The 12,197-nt window shown below is 54.5% G+C and overlaps 1 protein-coding gene across 6 annotated transcripts in view; it reads right to left on the reverse strand.

Annotated features, from left to right (window-relative positions):
- RAB11FIP3 (RAB11 family interacting protein 3) overlaps positions 1-12,197 on the reverse strand; it is an 81,945-nt gene that overhangs the window by 32,445 nt on the left and 37,303 nt on the right. For all 6 annotated transcript variants that reach the window (XM_059861216.1, XM_059861213.1, XM_059861217.1 and 3 more), the window contains one exon: positions 7,770-7,861. In XM_059861216.1, coding sequence (XP_059717199.1) covers positions 7,770-7,861 — 92 coding nt within the window. The remainder of the gene's footprint in view (positions 1-7,769; positions 7,862-12,197) is intronic.

The following is a 12,197-nucleotide window of genomic DNA, read 5'->3' on the forward strand; positions in this document are numbered from 1 at the left end:
CAGCTTCTCTGGGCACCCTGTGCCAGGGCCTCCCCACCATGCCAGGGAACAATTCCTTCCCAATATCCCATCTAAATCTCTCCTCTTTTAATCTAAACCATTCCCATGAAAAAAATCAGGTGGATCTGCCCAGGTAACAAGTCAGGTGCATTCCCAACCTGCCCCTTCCCCGGCACCTCCAGTGCTGAGCCCGGTCCCTCTGGAAATCCGACCCCTCCTCACTTTGTGTCAGCTCGAAAAAACCCACCTGTGGAGACATCCTGTCCGGAGCCAGAGCCAGCTCAGGGAGCTGCTTCTGCAAGGCAGGAGGGAAGCAAAGTCCAGGGGAGCCGGGAGGCTTAAGGAGCAAGCTGGAGTCCCAACAGAGTGCCTTTTGTTCCCGAGCTGCCGATAAGGAGCAGGAGCTCCGCACACTTCCCTGCCGGTGAGCACAGCCTCCTCCCGCTCCCCTGGATTCCAAAATAAAAGCTTGTTTTGGGAGCCCTGCTCCGGCCAGCCTGGCTCCGGCTGCTCACACTTCCAAGGAATCCATCCCCAAAGAAAAAGGTTGAATCTGAAAGCAACCTGTCGAGGTTTATCTCGGCCTTCCTGGTGCTTCTGGTGAATAATTAAACGTTAAGTGACAAATTCCTTCCTTATAGCCACGAATAGAGGGATGTATAAAGCTTGGATTGCTCACCAGGGGCAGGTCAGAAGCACTTTTGGTGACTCAGAGTGTGGTCTCTGGCAGATAGTGACGATGCGGACCCTAAAGAAGATTATAACCACCCCAATGCCAGCCTGCCCCCTGCAAACAGGAGCCCAGCCCTGTGGGAGAGCTGATCCATGGGATCTTCCCCTCTCCATGGCACACGGAGGCCTCAGCACCACTCGCACCACAAGTTCTGAGGGTTTCCTCGGGTTTTCTGTTTCCTCTCCGCAAAAACCACACGTACATCAAGCTTCCTCAGCGCTGCCTACCCAGCACAAACACACAGATTTCCTTCCATTACCTTCCCAAAGCCGGCTCTCCCCTTTTCTCTGGGTTATCCTTGCTGCGCTGCGGAGGGCACTGCTGAGCAGCGCTGCCCGCAGTGTCCGGACCCTGATAGGAGCTGAGCCGAGCCCCGGCCAGCCCAGATCGCTGCTCCCAGCACGGCAGCAAGGAGTTATGCTTTAACCCGAGCTCTGCCTGTGCCTGCTCCTCACACCGCAGGTCACAGCCCCTGTGCTCCTCTGCTTGTGCCTGAGGACCTCGGAGAACATCTGAACTCCCATGAGAGCCCAAAATCAGACACTGAAACGAATTAGGAAACCCCAATCCCTGCCCTTTTTACTTCTCAAACTCTTATTGAGACTCCTCTGCTTGCACTGCTGCCCCCTCACCTCCCAGCCCTCCCGTGTCCCACAGCCCAGTTCCCACGTTCCCAATCTCACACACTCTGCTTGTGGTTCAAGATAAGGCTCCAAGGACTTTGTTTTCCAAACCCCTTCCAGCCTATTTCCTACTGGGCAAACACTTCAACTGGGATCTTTTCTGACCAGCACAGAAATTTCTCACTGTAGCCCTGCGCCTGGGTCCTGCCTTCAGGGACATCCCTGTCCCATTTACACTCCCACCCTTCCCTCTACACAGCTTGGAGTCTACAAAATAAATTAATTGCCTTGGTATTTTCAGGCTTTAAGGTATCAAATTATCACCAAGGACTGATTTGGGAGAGCTGGAGCTCCTCTACTCTGGAGCCAGGCTGGCAGAGCTGGGGCTGCTCACCTGGAGAGGAGAAGGCTCCAGGGACACCTCAGAGCCCCTGCCAGGGCCTAAAGGGGCTCCAGGAGAGCTGGAGAGGGACTGGGGACAAGGGATGGAGGGACAGGACACAGGGAATGGCTTCCCACTGCCAGAGGGCAGGGCTGGATGGGAGATTGGGAAAGAATTGTTCCCTGTGAGGGTGGGCAGGCCCTGGCACAGGGTGCCCAGAGCAGCTGTGGCTGCCCCTGGATCCCTGGCAGTGCCCAAGGCCAGGTTGGACCCTGGGGCTTGGAGCAACCTGGGAGGGTGGGAGGTGTCCCTGCCCATGGCAGGGGTGGCACTGGATGGGCCTTAGGGTTCTTTCCAATACAAAGCATTCCAGGATTCTGTGAGTACAAGGATAATATGGGACTGTTCACTTGCTGTCCACAGGGTTCATGGCCCTTCATCTCTCAGTGCAGGGGAGCAGAAAGTCTTTAGGGACAATGGGGACATTGCTCAGGGCTCCAGGTGCTTCCCCACAGACAGATGAACGGGCACTGAACTGCATCTGTCACATTTCACAGCCCTGCAGTTCCAGCCAGTTGCGAGATTTCAAGCCCACCAGCTGCTCAGGACAAAATGATCACCAATTCCAGCAGCCAGCCCCTGGAAAGGGGTTTTTGACCATTTCATTCATGGAGTTTTCTGGTCAGCCCTGTGAACAGAGACCTACTGAGGCCATTGCAGGAAGTGGGAATGGCTCTGGTACAGAAAACCTGAGCTCTCACCTCCATGTCCCCATTCCAACCAGGAGCCCTTCACACCTGGGTTAGGACAGCCAGGGAACAGCTGAACCCAGGCCTACCCTGGTGCTTTGAGCCCCTTGCACAGCTCAGAGGAGGTCCCAAAGCTCAACCCCATCTTTTCAGCCTGGCTGGCCCCTGCCAGACATGCACCCTGTGGTAACAGTGGTGTGGAGAGGAAGAGGAGGAAAAAACCTCACCTAAAATACCACAGATTGCAAAGGGGGTCCCTCCCAAAGGCTCTGTGCTCACCAGGCCTAGCTCTGCCTTTAGGAAGGAAAGTATCTTCCTGGGATTTCTGCACTGGGAAAGGAGGGCTCAGAAGGTCCACAGGGCTACTAGGAGGGGACACAAGGAGCCTGCAGCAGCCTCCTCCTGTGGAAGAGGTTTTACAGTGACTTCTGTGAGCCAGAGAGAAGTTTGATGAGAGGATCCATGTTTGCCCCTGGAAGAATTTTCTACCAAGGTCGTTGACAGAGAAACCAAGAAAGAAAGAAGGATAAATAAGAGCAATCTGCAACTGTCTATTCCAATGAGCACTTTGTTTGTCTTTCCTGACCAATGAGTAAAGTGTAAACTTAGGAGTTTTGTAAGAATGTATAAAAAGCATGCATGCTAAAATAAAAACAGGTTTGAAGCCTTCTGAAAATGGAGTGTGGCTTTGTATTGTGACTGTCTCAACAATGACATCCTACAGCCACCCCACGTGGGCTCCCTGCAAAACACAAGGCACCAGGAATGACAGCAAAGCCTCTGGAAGCAGCTCCCCACATGCTCCCACAACAGCTTCGGTGTTACCCTCACAGAGCTGGGGCCCTGCAAGTCCCTGGTCTCCTTTGTAGAAGCTCTGAGCAGCTGGAGAAACACTGCAATGTGGATTTTTGCCCTCAAAGAAACCTTAAGTTCAATTGCTCAACATGGAAAAAAATCCTGGCTCTAATGGAGTTAAAGTTTCACAGAGTTGATGTGTTGGCCTAAAAGCTGCTGCTCAGTGTTGCACAGAATGTCACAGAATATTCTGAGCTGGAGCTCTCCCAGCTGCACCTGTAGGCAGGCAGGCTGGGAGAGCCAGGAGTAGCTCCTACTCCCAAAATACACAAAACTTGGGACGTGCCCAAGTCCCATTTTCCTCCCCAGATCCACTCTTCCCTGCTGTACAACTCCCTGCTAGACAAATAGCCAGAGGGGACGTGCCTGGGCCGGTGCAGGCTCCCAGGGAAAGCCAAATTCCCCTCTCGTGGCTGTGCAGAATGTGTTTTCCTGGCTGCTTCCAGCAGGAGCCACGGCAGCTGCCCAGCAGATGGCAACAGTCCTGCACAAGGCACTGCAGCCGCAGGACCGACGGCTGCCCTGTCCTGCAGAGCTCAACCAGAGCCTTCCTCTGACCCTGCTGGCCCAAACCACGAGTTCCCAGGGCTAAAAATCTGTTTGGGGTATTTATGATGCTCCCAGGCAGCCTTTACAGGGCACTGGCTGTGCCTCTCCTCCAGCCCACCTGAAATTATAAATCTCCATGCCCACCCCAGCCCAATCCCAGCATTTTCATGCCTCGTTTTCCTTTTTCTGGAGTCATCCTTCCCACTCTGCACTGCCCAAGGGGGCTCACCTGCCCCAGGAGCAGAGCAGAGGGGCAGAGCCCTCACCCTAGGGCAAGGCACAGTGGGTATCCCTGTGGTGCTGGGCTGATGGTTGAGCTTGGAGTTCCTTTCCAGCCTGAATGATTCCATGATCCCAAGAAAACTAACTCCAAATTCCCCTCCATGTCCCCCAGAGCATTCCAAACGAGTCCTGTGCCTCAGCACTGAGTCATGAGCACCACAGGAGCTCTCAAGGGAGGCAAGGAGAACTCCCACCTTCCAGGCAGTCAGCAGCCAAGCTGTGCCAGCCCAGCCTGGGGGAAAACAGGGCTCAGGTGTCCAGATGGAAAAGCTCCAAGCTCCCTTACATGTGACTTTGACAAAGCAGGAAGGCTGTCATTAGTTTTTGGTGGTTTCTCACCAGCAACCACCACGCTTCCACCTGAGGCAGGAGGAACACACAGGGAGGTCCCAGCCAGGTGATGCTCTCCCTGCTCCAGCTGGGTGCCCAGGGATGAGGTTCCTCTTGAATGTGTCACAGAAGAGCTGCAGGCATTGGGATGGGCCCCTGCAAGCCCAGCTGGAGGCACGAGAAGCCACGTGGCTGCAGGAGCTGCTGTCTCAGTGGAGCCAGGGGAGCAGAAATTCCCTCTGGAAGCACCTTAACAGATAGCCCTGTCTGCTGGACACTCCCAGAATGGTGCAAGAGGAGCCAGGAGATCCATGGCACATCCAGAGCCACACCACTGGCTGAATTGGGGCAGTATCCAACATTACAAATTCCTGAGTTCCCACCTTGTCCCCTTCAAAAGCCTTCTCCTGGAGGAGTCACGTGTTGGTGGTTCTCTCTGGAGAGCAAATACTGGGTGAAAGTCCCCAGCTCTGGGCTCTCAGGGCTTTCCATGGATGCTGAGCTCTCCTGATGACAGTCACCAGAAGAGGACATGACTCATCAAGCAGAGCAACCTTTTTAACAAAGAGAAGACATTTTCCTGGAGACTGGCTTAAAGCACTTGTTTACACTTGTTTGAACAAACACTGAGGAGAAAAGCTCCTGTCAGACCCCAGCACTTGGAAGAGCTGAGCACTCCAGCCACTGGGATTTTGGGCTGTTTAAGAGGGACCACAGCCAGTGCTCCACTCAATAACCACAAACTGCTCCCAGCACTTCTGCAAATGCAGCAACTCCTTCAGCTCTGATGCGACAGGGGAGGAGAAATCCCAGCTGTGCCACTTCCCCCCACAGCCCTGCCACAGCCAGAGGGGCTCAGGCAGTGCCTGAGGTGTCCCAGGTGTGTTTTGGGGTGGGTTTAGCAGTGTGTCCTGCTGCAGCATCTTCTCAGGGCTGACATAGGGATACCCCAGAGCCCAAACTGCTGCTTGGTGCAGTGAGAAGTTTGCTCTGAGGAAAGGTGATGGTTTCACTTTGAAAGATGATTTTTCCCCCCCTCATCTCTTCTGGAGACTCCAAGCAAGAGGGGCTACAGGTATTGGGAACAGCTGTTTATTCTGTCCTCTGCCCGGCTGATTCCCTGCTGCACCTAAGGAAGAAGGGTCTGCTGGAGCCCTCTCCAGCTCTTTTCCCAGTGCTCCCACGAGGAACACCTCTTTGCTGCTCCCAGCAGGATGCTTTGTGCCACAGCTTCTCCCTCCCTGGGCCAGCTCCAGCTTTCCAAGGCACAGCACTCCAGGACATGTGGGATAAAAGGCACGTTGGGAGCTCACGGCTCAGCCAGAAGAGAACAAAAACCCCCTCTCCCCAAGAATCCAGTTTATTTTTACACTCCCAAGGCTGAGTGGTATTTCTTGAGCATGTTCTCATTTGCTGAACCTCTACGAAATCCTGGCAGGCTGGAAATGATTTCAAATCATGTATCCAAGACAACAAGGATAATTCTTCCCCAGCATGTTAAACGTAGAGCTGTCCCTTAGATGACTACACTGAATTCAGTATAAAAATCCACTCAGACCTTTTGGAAAAGGAGATTTCAGGACTCATCACCTTTTTCCTTTAGGTCACCTTGTCTTTACAAGGAAAGGCTGGCCCAGCAGCAGAAGTATTTCATCCCAGTGGGGCACACACCTGCCTTGTTGGTATTGCTGCCCAGAATAGCTCCCAGTGATGACAGAGCTCATCTATGTTAAATTAGCCCTTGGAAAACATCCCTGCTCGGAATCTCAGGCAAGATGCTCCCTTGACACAGGTCTGAGGTGCAGAAAGTGAAAGCCTTTTCCTGTCACAGCCTCCACACTGCTCAGTCCAGCGTTAAAATGCACATTTGTGACCCTGCACCACCTAAAAACCATGGAAATCCATCTCCCTGCCTGCCCTCCTGTCCCACTTCTCCTCAGCTGTTCCTGGGGCCTGGAACTACCTTTCAAAAAGGAAAAATATACTAATATTCAACCTTGCCTGGAAAAGCTGTGGCTGCCCCTGGATCCCTGGAAGTGCCCAAGGCCAGGCTGGACGGGGCTTGGTGTGATGTTGCATCGTGGGAGGGGTCCCTGCCCATGGTAGGGGGTGGCACTGGATGAGCTTTGGGGTCCCTTCAACCCAAATCATTTCATGATTTTAAGACCAGCTGCCCAACACCTGGGCTTTCATTAACCTTTTATCAAGAAATCACGAGTCCAAAATGATGTACTACAGACTATACCAAACAAAAACACACACAAAAATAAATAAATACAATTGCATGCAAATACAAAGCAGGTCAGGAGTCTCATTGCCAGCAGCAAGTAGTGTGATAAAAATCACAAAGAATCATAAAATATCCTGAGTGGAAAGGGGTCCACAAGGATCAGAGCCCAGCTCCTGGTCCTGCACAGGACAACCCTGAAAACATCCAGGCTACCATGACACAGGTATCACCCCTGAAGAGGCAAGTTTGGAAAAGAAAAAGCAGAGGGGAGTGATTCAGTCCCCATGTGGGACAGGGACCCAGTCATCCCTTTGCTCCCAAGGCTCCTGCAGCACCTCCTGCTCCAGGCTGGAAGGCACAGAGCAGGAAGGGATGAAGCCTTCCAAGCCAAGCCCAAAACCCCCAGGCACAGACAAGAGGTCTGTCCCTTCCAGCTGGGAACCGCAGGATCACTGCTGCAACAGTGCCCCTGTGGTAATGAATGCAGGAGGGAACCAAGGCATGGAGAATTTAACTAGAGGAAAACAACCCAAATCAGAGAAACAGCCTTCATCAAGCCAAAGAATAGAGAGAAAATGTAGATTTTTGTCCTCTGCTCTGCCTTTTACTGGCCAAACAGCACCAAATGTCAGCATCCCACTGCTCTGCTGTGCCTCTCAGGCAGGCTCCTGGCTGGTACATCTCAAAACCAAGCTCAGGTTTGAGAAGCTCAGAAACTCCAGCAGGAAGACAAACCCAGGAGCAGCAGGTCCCCTTCCAGTGTCACCAGTGTTCCACCACAGAAAGGAGCTCCCTTTCCACCCAGAGCACTGGGCTCTGCCCTTTCAGTTTTACCAACACCAATCTTAACTCAAACAGCACCAAATGCATGGTGCAGGTTCTCTGGGCTCATCATCCAGAGACTGAATTTGTGTTCACATATTAAGAATCCCTGAACCCTGTCACAGCACAGCCTCTCCCCAGGCACAGCCTCCATGCCCAAATCCCACTCCACGTGCAGCCAACACTTATGGGAACGAACAGAGCTCATACTTGCCTCAAACGTGACGAAGTCATCAAACTCATCAGGGCAGGCCGGGGCTTCCTCCTCGGGGGTATATCCCATATCATACAGCTGGCTGTCAGGGTCTGCAGGGGGAAAAAACACACAGCTGCAATCACCCAAAGGGAAATCTGCACCCTCACGCCCAGGGTGGGTTTGGGAGATGTGACAGCAGTGGGACAGGAGCTTCTGTGTGCACGGACCGGCACCTCCAGCCCTCAGGAAGGGCCTGTGCTCCCAGGCATGCCACCCGCACCGGGGCTGAGGGCAATGGCCGTGCTTCGCCCTGCCTCAGATCCTACACGGCCCTTGCTGCTCCAATGGGGCCGGCTCCTGGCTTCGTCCCTACCCCTCCATGCCCTCCATTCCTTTCCCTATCTCCGTTCCCTGCATCCTCTCAATCCTCTCCCAGAAGGCTTTAATCCCGCTGTGGGCAGGGAATGCCTGGGATGTGTGTGTGACAGCCAAGTGCCATGGGAACGGCGGGGAAGGCAGGCTGCAGCTTCGCGGCGCCTGCTCCTCCCGCGGCCACCCGCAGCAGGAGCGACCGCACAAAAACAGGAGCTTTGCAGCGAGAGAGCCTCCACACAAAACCAGGAGCTTTGCAGCGAGAGAGCCTCCACGCAAAACCAGGAACTTTGCAGCGAGAGAGCCTCCACGCAAAAACAGGAGCTTTGCAGCGAGAGAGCCTCCACATGAATCCTGCTCCTGCCGTGGCCACAGCCATCAGGAGCACAAAACAGGAGCTTTGCAGCCTCCATATGAATCCTGCTCCTCCCGTGGCCACAGCCATCAGGAGCACAAAACAGGAGCTTTGCAGCCTCCATATGAATCCTGCTCCTCCCGTGGCCACAGCCATCAGGAGCACAAAACAGGAGCTTTGCAGCCTCCACAGGAATTCTGCTCCTGCCGTGGCCACAGCCATCAGGAGCACAAAATCGGGAGCTTTGCAGTGAGAGAGCCTCCACACGAATTCGGAGCCTCCACACGAATCCTGCTCCTCCCGTGGCCACACGCACCAGGAGCCTCCACACAAAACCAGGAGCTTTGCAGTCTCCCCATGAATTCCTCCTCCCAGCCCACAGCCCCCTCTGCAGCATTGCTCCCGGCCCTTCCAGCGAGGAAAGGAGCGAGAATTCCCCGTGCTCCCTCAGGCAGCAGCTAATGCCCGATCCGGCACACGGCCTAGATCCCGGGCTGGAGGCACCGGATCGGGAGCAGCGCTGCAGTCCCAAAATAAACAGCAGGCTGGAGCCCACACAGCCTCGGAGCTGCCATGGCTGCCGAGGAAGCGGGCCGGGAGAGGAGGAGGAGGCTCCAGTGCTCCCAGGGAATGCACAAGGATTTGGGGAGGGACAGGGGACACCTTTCTGTGCCCTTCAGAGCCCTCTCCGGCCCCACAAAGGGACACATAGGTTGTCCTGCTGTGGCTGCCCAGATGGGACAGTGACAGCCTCATCCAGAGCCACAGACAGAGCTCCTGCTCTGGGCCCCTCTCCAGGTATCAAGAAAGGCCATTTTTTCATTAAGGAATCACGTTGTGGTCATTTCGGACATCTGGTAAAAGGTTAAGGGATTGGGGAGTTGGTCATGGCACTGGGGGTGCTCAGCCTGGAGAGGAGAAGGCTCCAGGGACACCTTCCAGGGCCCAAAGGGCTCCAGGAGAGCTGCAGAGGGACCTGGGACAAGAGACTGGTGCAACAGGACACAGGGAATGGCTCCCACTGCCAGAGGGCAGGGCTGGATGGGATATTGGGAAGGAATTGTTCCCTGGCAGGGTGGGCAGGCCCTGGCACAGGGTGCCCAGAGCAGCTGTGGCTGTCCCTGGATCCCTGGCAGTGCCCAAGGCCAGGCTGGGCAGGGCTTGGAGCAGCCTGGGACAGTGGGAGGTGTCCCTGCCTGTGGAATGAGATGAATTTTACAGTCTCTTCTGACCCAAAGCATTCTGAGAATCTCTGATCAGGGCACAGGCCTGCAGCAACACCTCCCACCTAAACACCATCCCCAGGGCCTCTCAGCTGACCACTAAATGCACACGCAGGTGGGCACCCAGGAGATACTGGAGCCACCAGGAGATACTGCAGCCCAACCTGAGGAGCTCCCTGGGGTGGGAGAAGCTGAACATGTGGCACCAAGAAATGATCCCTCCCCTCACCAGGGCCTGACTCCCAGGGTCAGGCTGTGAATCCACTCCAGGAATGACCCAAATTGCTTTTCCAGTGCATTACCCAACGCTATGCTCCACAGGGCTGCAGCAGGGGAAAGGTGCTCTTGGTCACTTCAATATCCCACTGCTGTCCCACTGTGGCAGCAGCAGTGGTGCTGCTCTGAGCTCTCCTGCAGCTGCAAAGCCAGAGCAGGGCCCTGGGATACAGCTGGAAATGTTGCTGCTGCCTGGGCACTCTGCTCAGGGCAAGGCCATTCCTGCTCTGACTATTGGAGTAGCACAGGAGGATCTTGGACTTCATGACCTTGGAGGTCTTTTCCAACCTTAATGATTCTATAAACTGAAGATGGCATTGTCCCTCTCCCCGAATGTCCCTCTGTCCCCACCTGCACAGCTCCCCCTGTAAGCCTGAGCCTACAATCTGGAGGAGTTTTCCCATTAATTATCCCTGGTGCTATCCTGGGATTTGAGCCTAGTGGCTGACAGCAGGGAGGGGATGGGGATGGGGACAGTGACCTGCTCACCTCAGTGGATGCTACCAGGAAGAGCCTTTGCCCACGTCTGGGGGCAAAACCAAAACTACACAGTGCTCCTGGAAGGACTTGTGTCACACCACCCAGAGGGGACAGGCAGCCACCTCTCCTGCCCACCAGCACACATGGGCAGTGGTCAGCTCCAGGCCATCTCCAGAGATCCTGCTGCACCCAACAGCAGCCCCTGGAACCACATCCCAAAGGCACAGGCTGCTCGCTCCCTTCTCCTTATTCCATCATAATTTCTCTTCCTCCCCCTCCAAGTAGACACACAAACACTTCCTACTCTTCTACAGACACATATAAAGATATTTATTCTCCTTGTTTCTTCCAGAGGGGCTTGAAAAGGGAGGATTTGCAGGCAAGTGAAGGCTTCCCTTTGGAATCAGGGGTATGAAGCGTGGGCAGAGCACAGGCACAGGCAGCTCCTGCCTATCACCTGCCTCCTGCCCAGCTCCTGCCCAAACCAGGGGCTCTGGAGCCTTCCCAGCCCTTCAGGGAATGAACATGCTGGGCATCAACAGGATCCTTGTTGCTCCATCTGTGTGCAGAGAGTCCAGCCCAAAGAGGGGGTCTCTGTGTACCATGGGTTTATTTTCACAGCAAATTCCAGTGTAAAAATCCACGAAAGGCCCTCTGAGAGGTCACCTGCACCCTGGTGGTGGCAAGGCCAGCACAAGCCATGCCCAGGAGCCAGCATTCCATGTTTCCACCTCCCCATGAGTCACAGAGAGCAAAGACAAACAGCACCACAAACAAAGGTTGATTTTTCTGCTGGATTCATTCCCTCCCCCTCCAAAAAAAGCCATATGGTGCTTTGTGTATAGGGAGAGTTGCCATGGAGAGCCTGCAAGTCTGCCAGCACAACTGCCTGCATTAGGTTCACAAATTCCTGCCCAAAAGAGCCAAAAAACACCGGGAGCCAAAAAATCTGAGACCTTTGGTGTGGAGTGGTGGCACTCCCCATGTGAAGAGCCCTGTCCCCAGGTGCAGAGGGAGCCACGTGGTGACAGCTGGAGGGGTTTGCTCCCCCCACACCAGGAACAGAGCCAGGGGTGGCTGTGGGCCACCAGCAGCAGCACTCAATAGCCTCAATCTGTGGCACAGGCTGAGCTCAGACCCTCACATTCCCTCTGCTCTCCACCCTGGACATTAAAGTCAAGTCCCAGCTGACCCCTGCTCTGCTTCACGTGCCCTTCTCCCTGCCCCTCACACCACAATGCAGCCTTTCCTTGCTTGCACCCATCCCTGATTTCTCTTTATCCTTCCTCGCTGAGAGCTGATGTGGTCACAACACTTGGGGTCACCTCTGCCCTACTCTGCTCAAACCCATCCTGTGCCCAGGGCTGGGGGTGGCATCAGGGACTGCCTTTTGTCCTCTGAGTGTCCATGACCAGCTTCTCCTGCACTTCCAGCTCTATCCATCACTCCTACTGCCAGGCCAGTCACGTCCATAAACATCCAAAAACCTTAAAGGTAAAAATCAGGTTCTGAGAGACCTTCCAGGCAGCTTTGCTGCTAAACACCACAGAATCATGGAATGACTCAGGCTGGAAAAGCCCTCTAAGGTCATCAAGTCCAACTGCACTCCCAGCACTGCCAAGGCCACCATTAATCTATGTCCCCAGGTGCCACATCCACATGACTTTTAAATCCCTCCAGGGATGGTGAATCCACCACTGCCCTGGCAGCTGTGCCAGTGCCTGACCACCCCTTCCATGA

This window comes from Haemorhous mexicanus, chromosome 17 (assembly GCF_027477595.1).
Source record: "Haemorhous mexicanus isolate bHaeMex1 chromosome 17, bHaeMex1.pri, whole genome shotgun sequence".
In the NCBI taxonomy this organism is placed as follows: Eukaryota; Metazoa; Chordata; class Aves; order Passeriformes; family Fringillidae; genus Haemorhous; species Haemorhous mexicanus.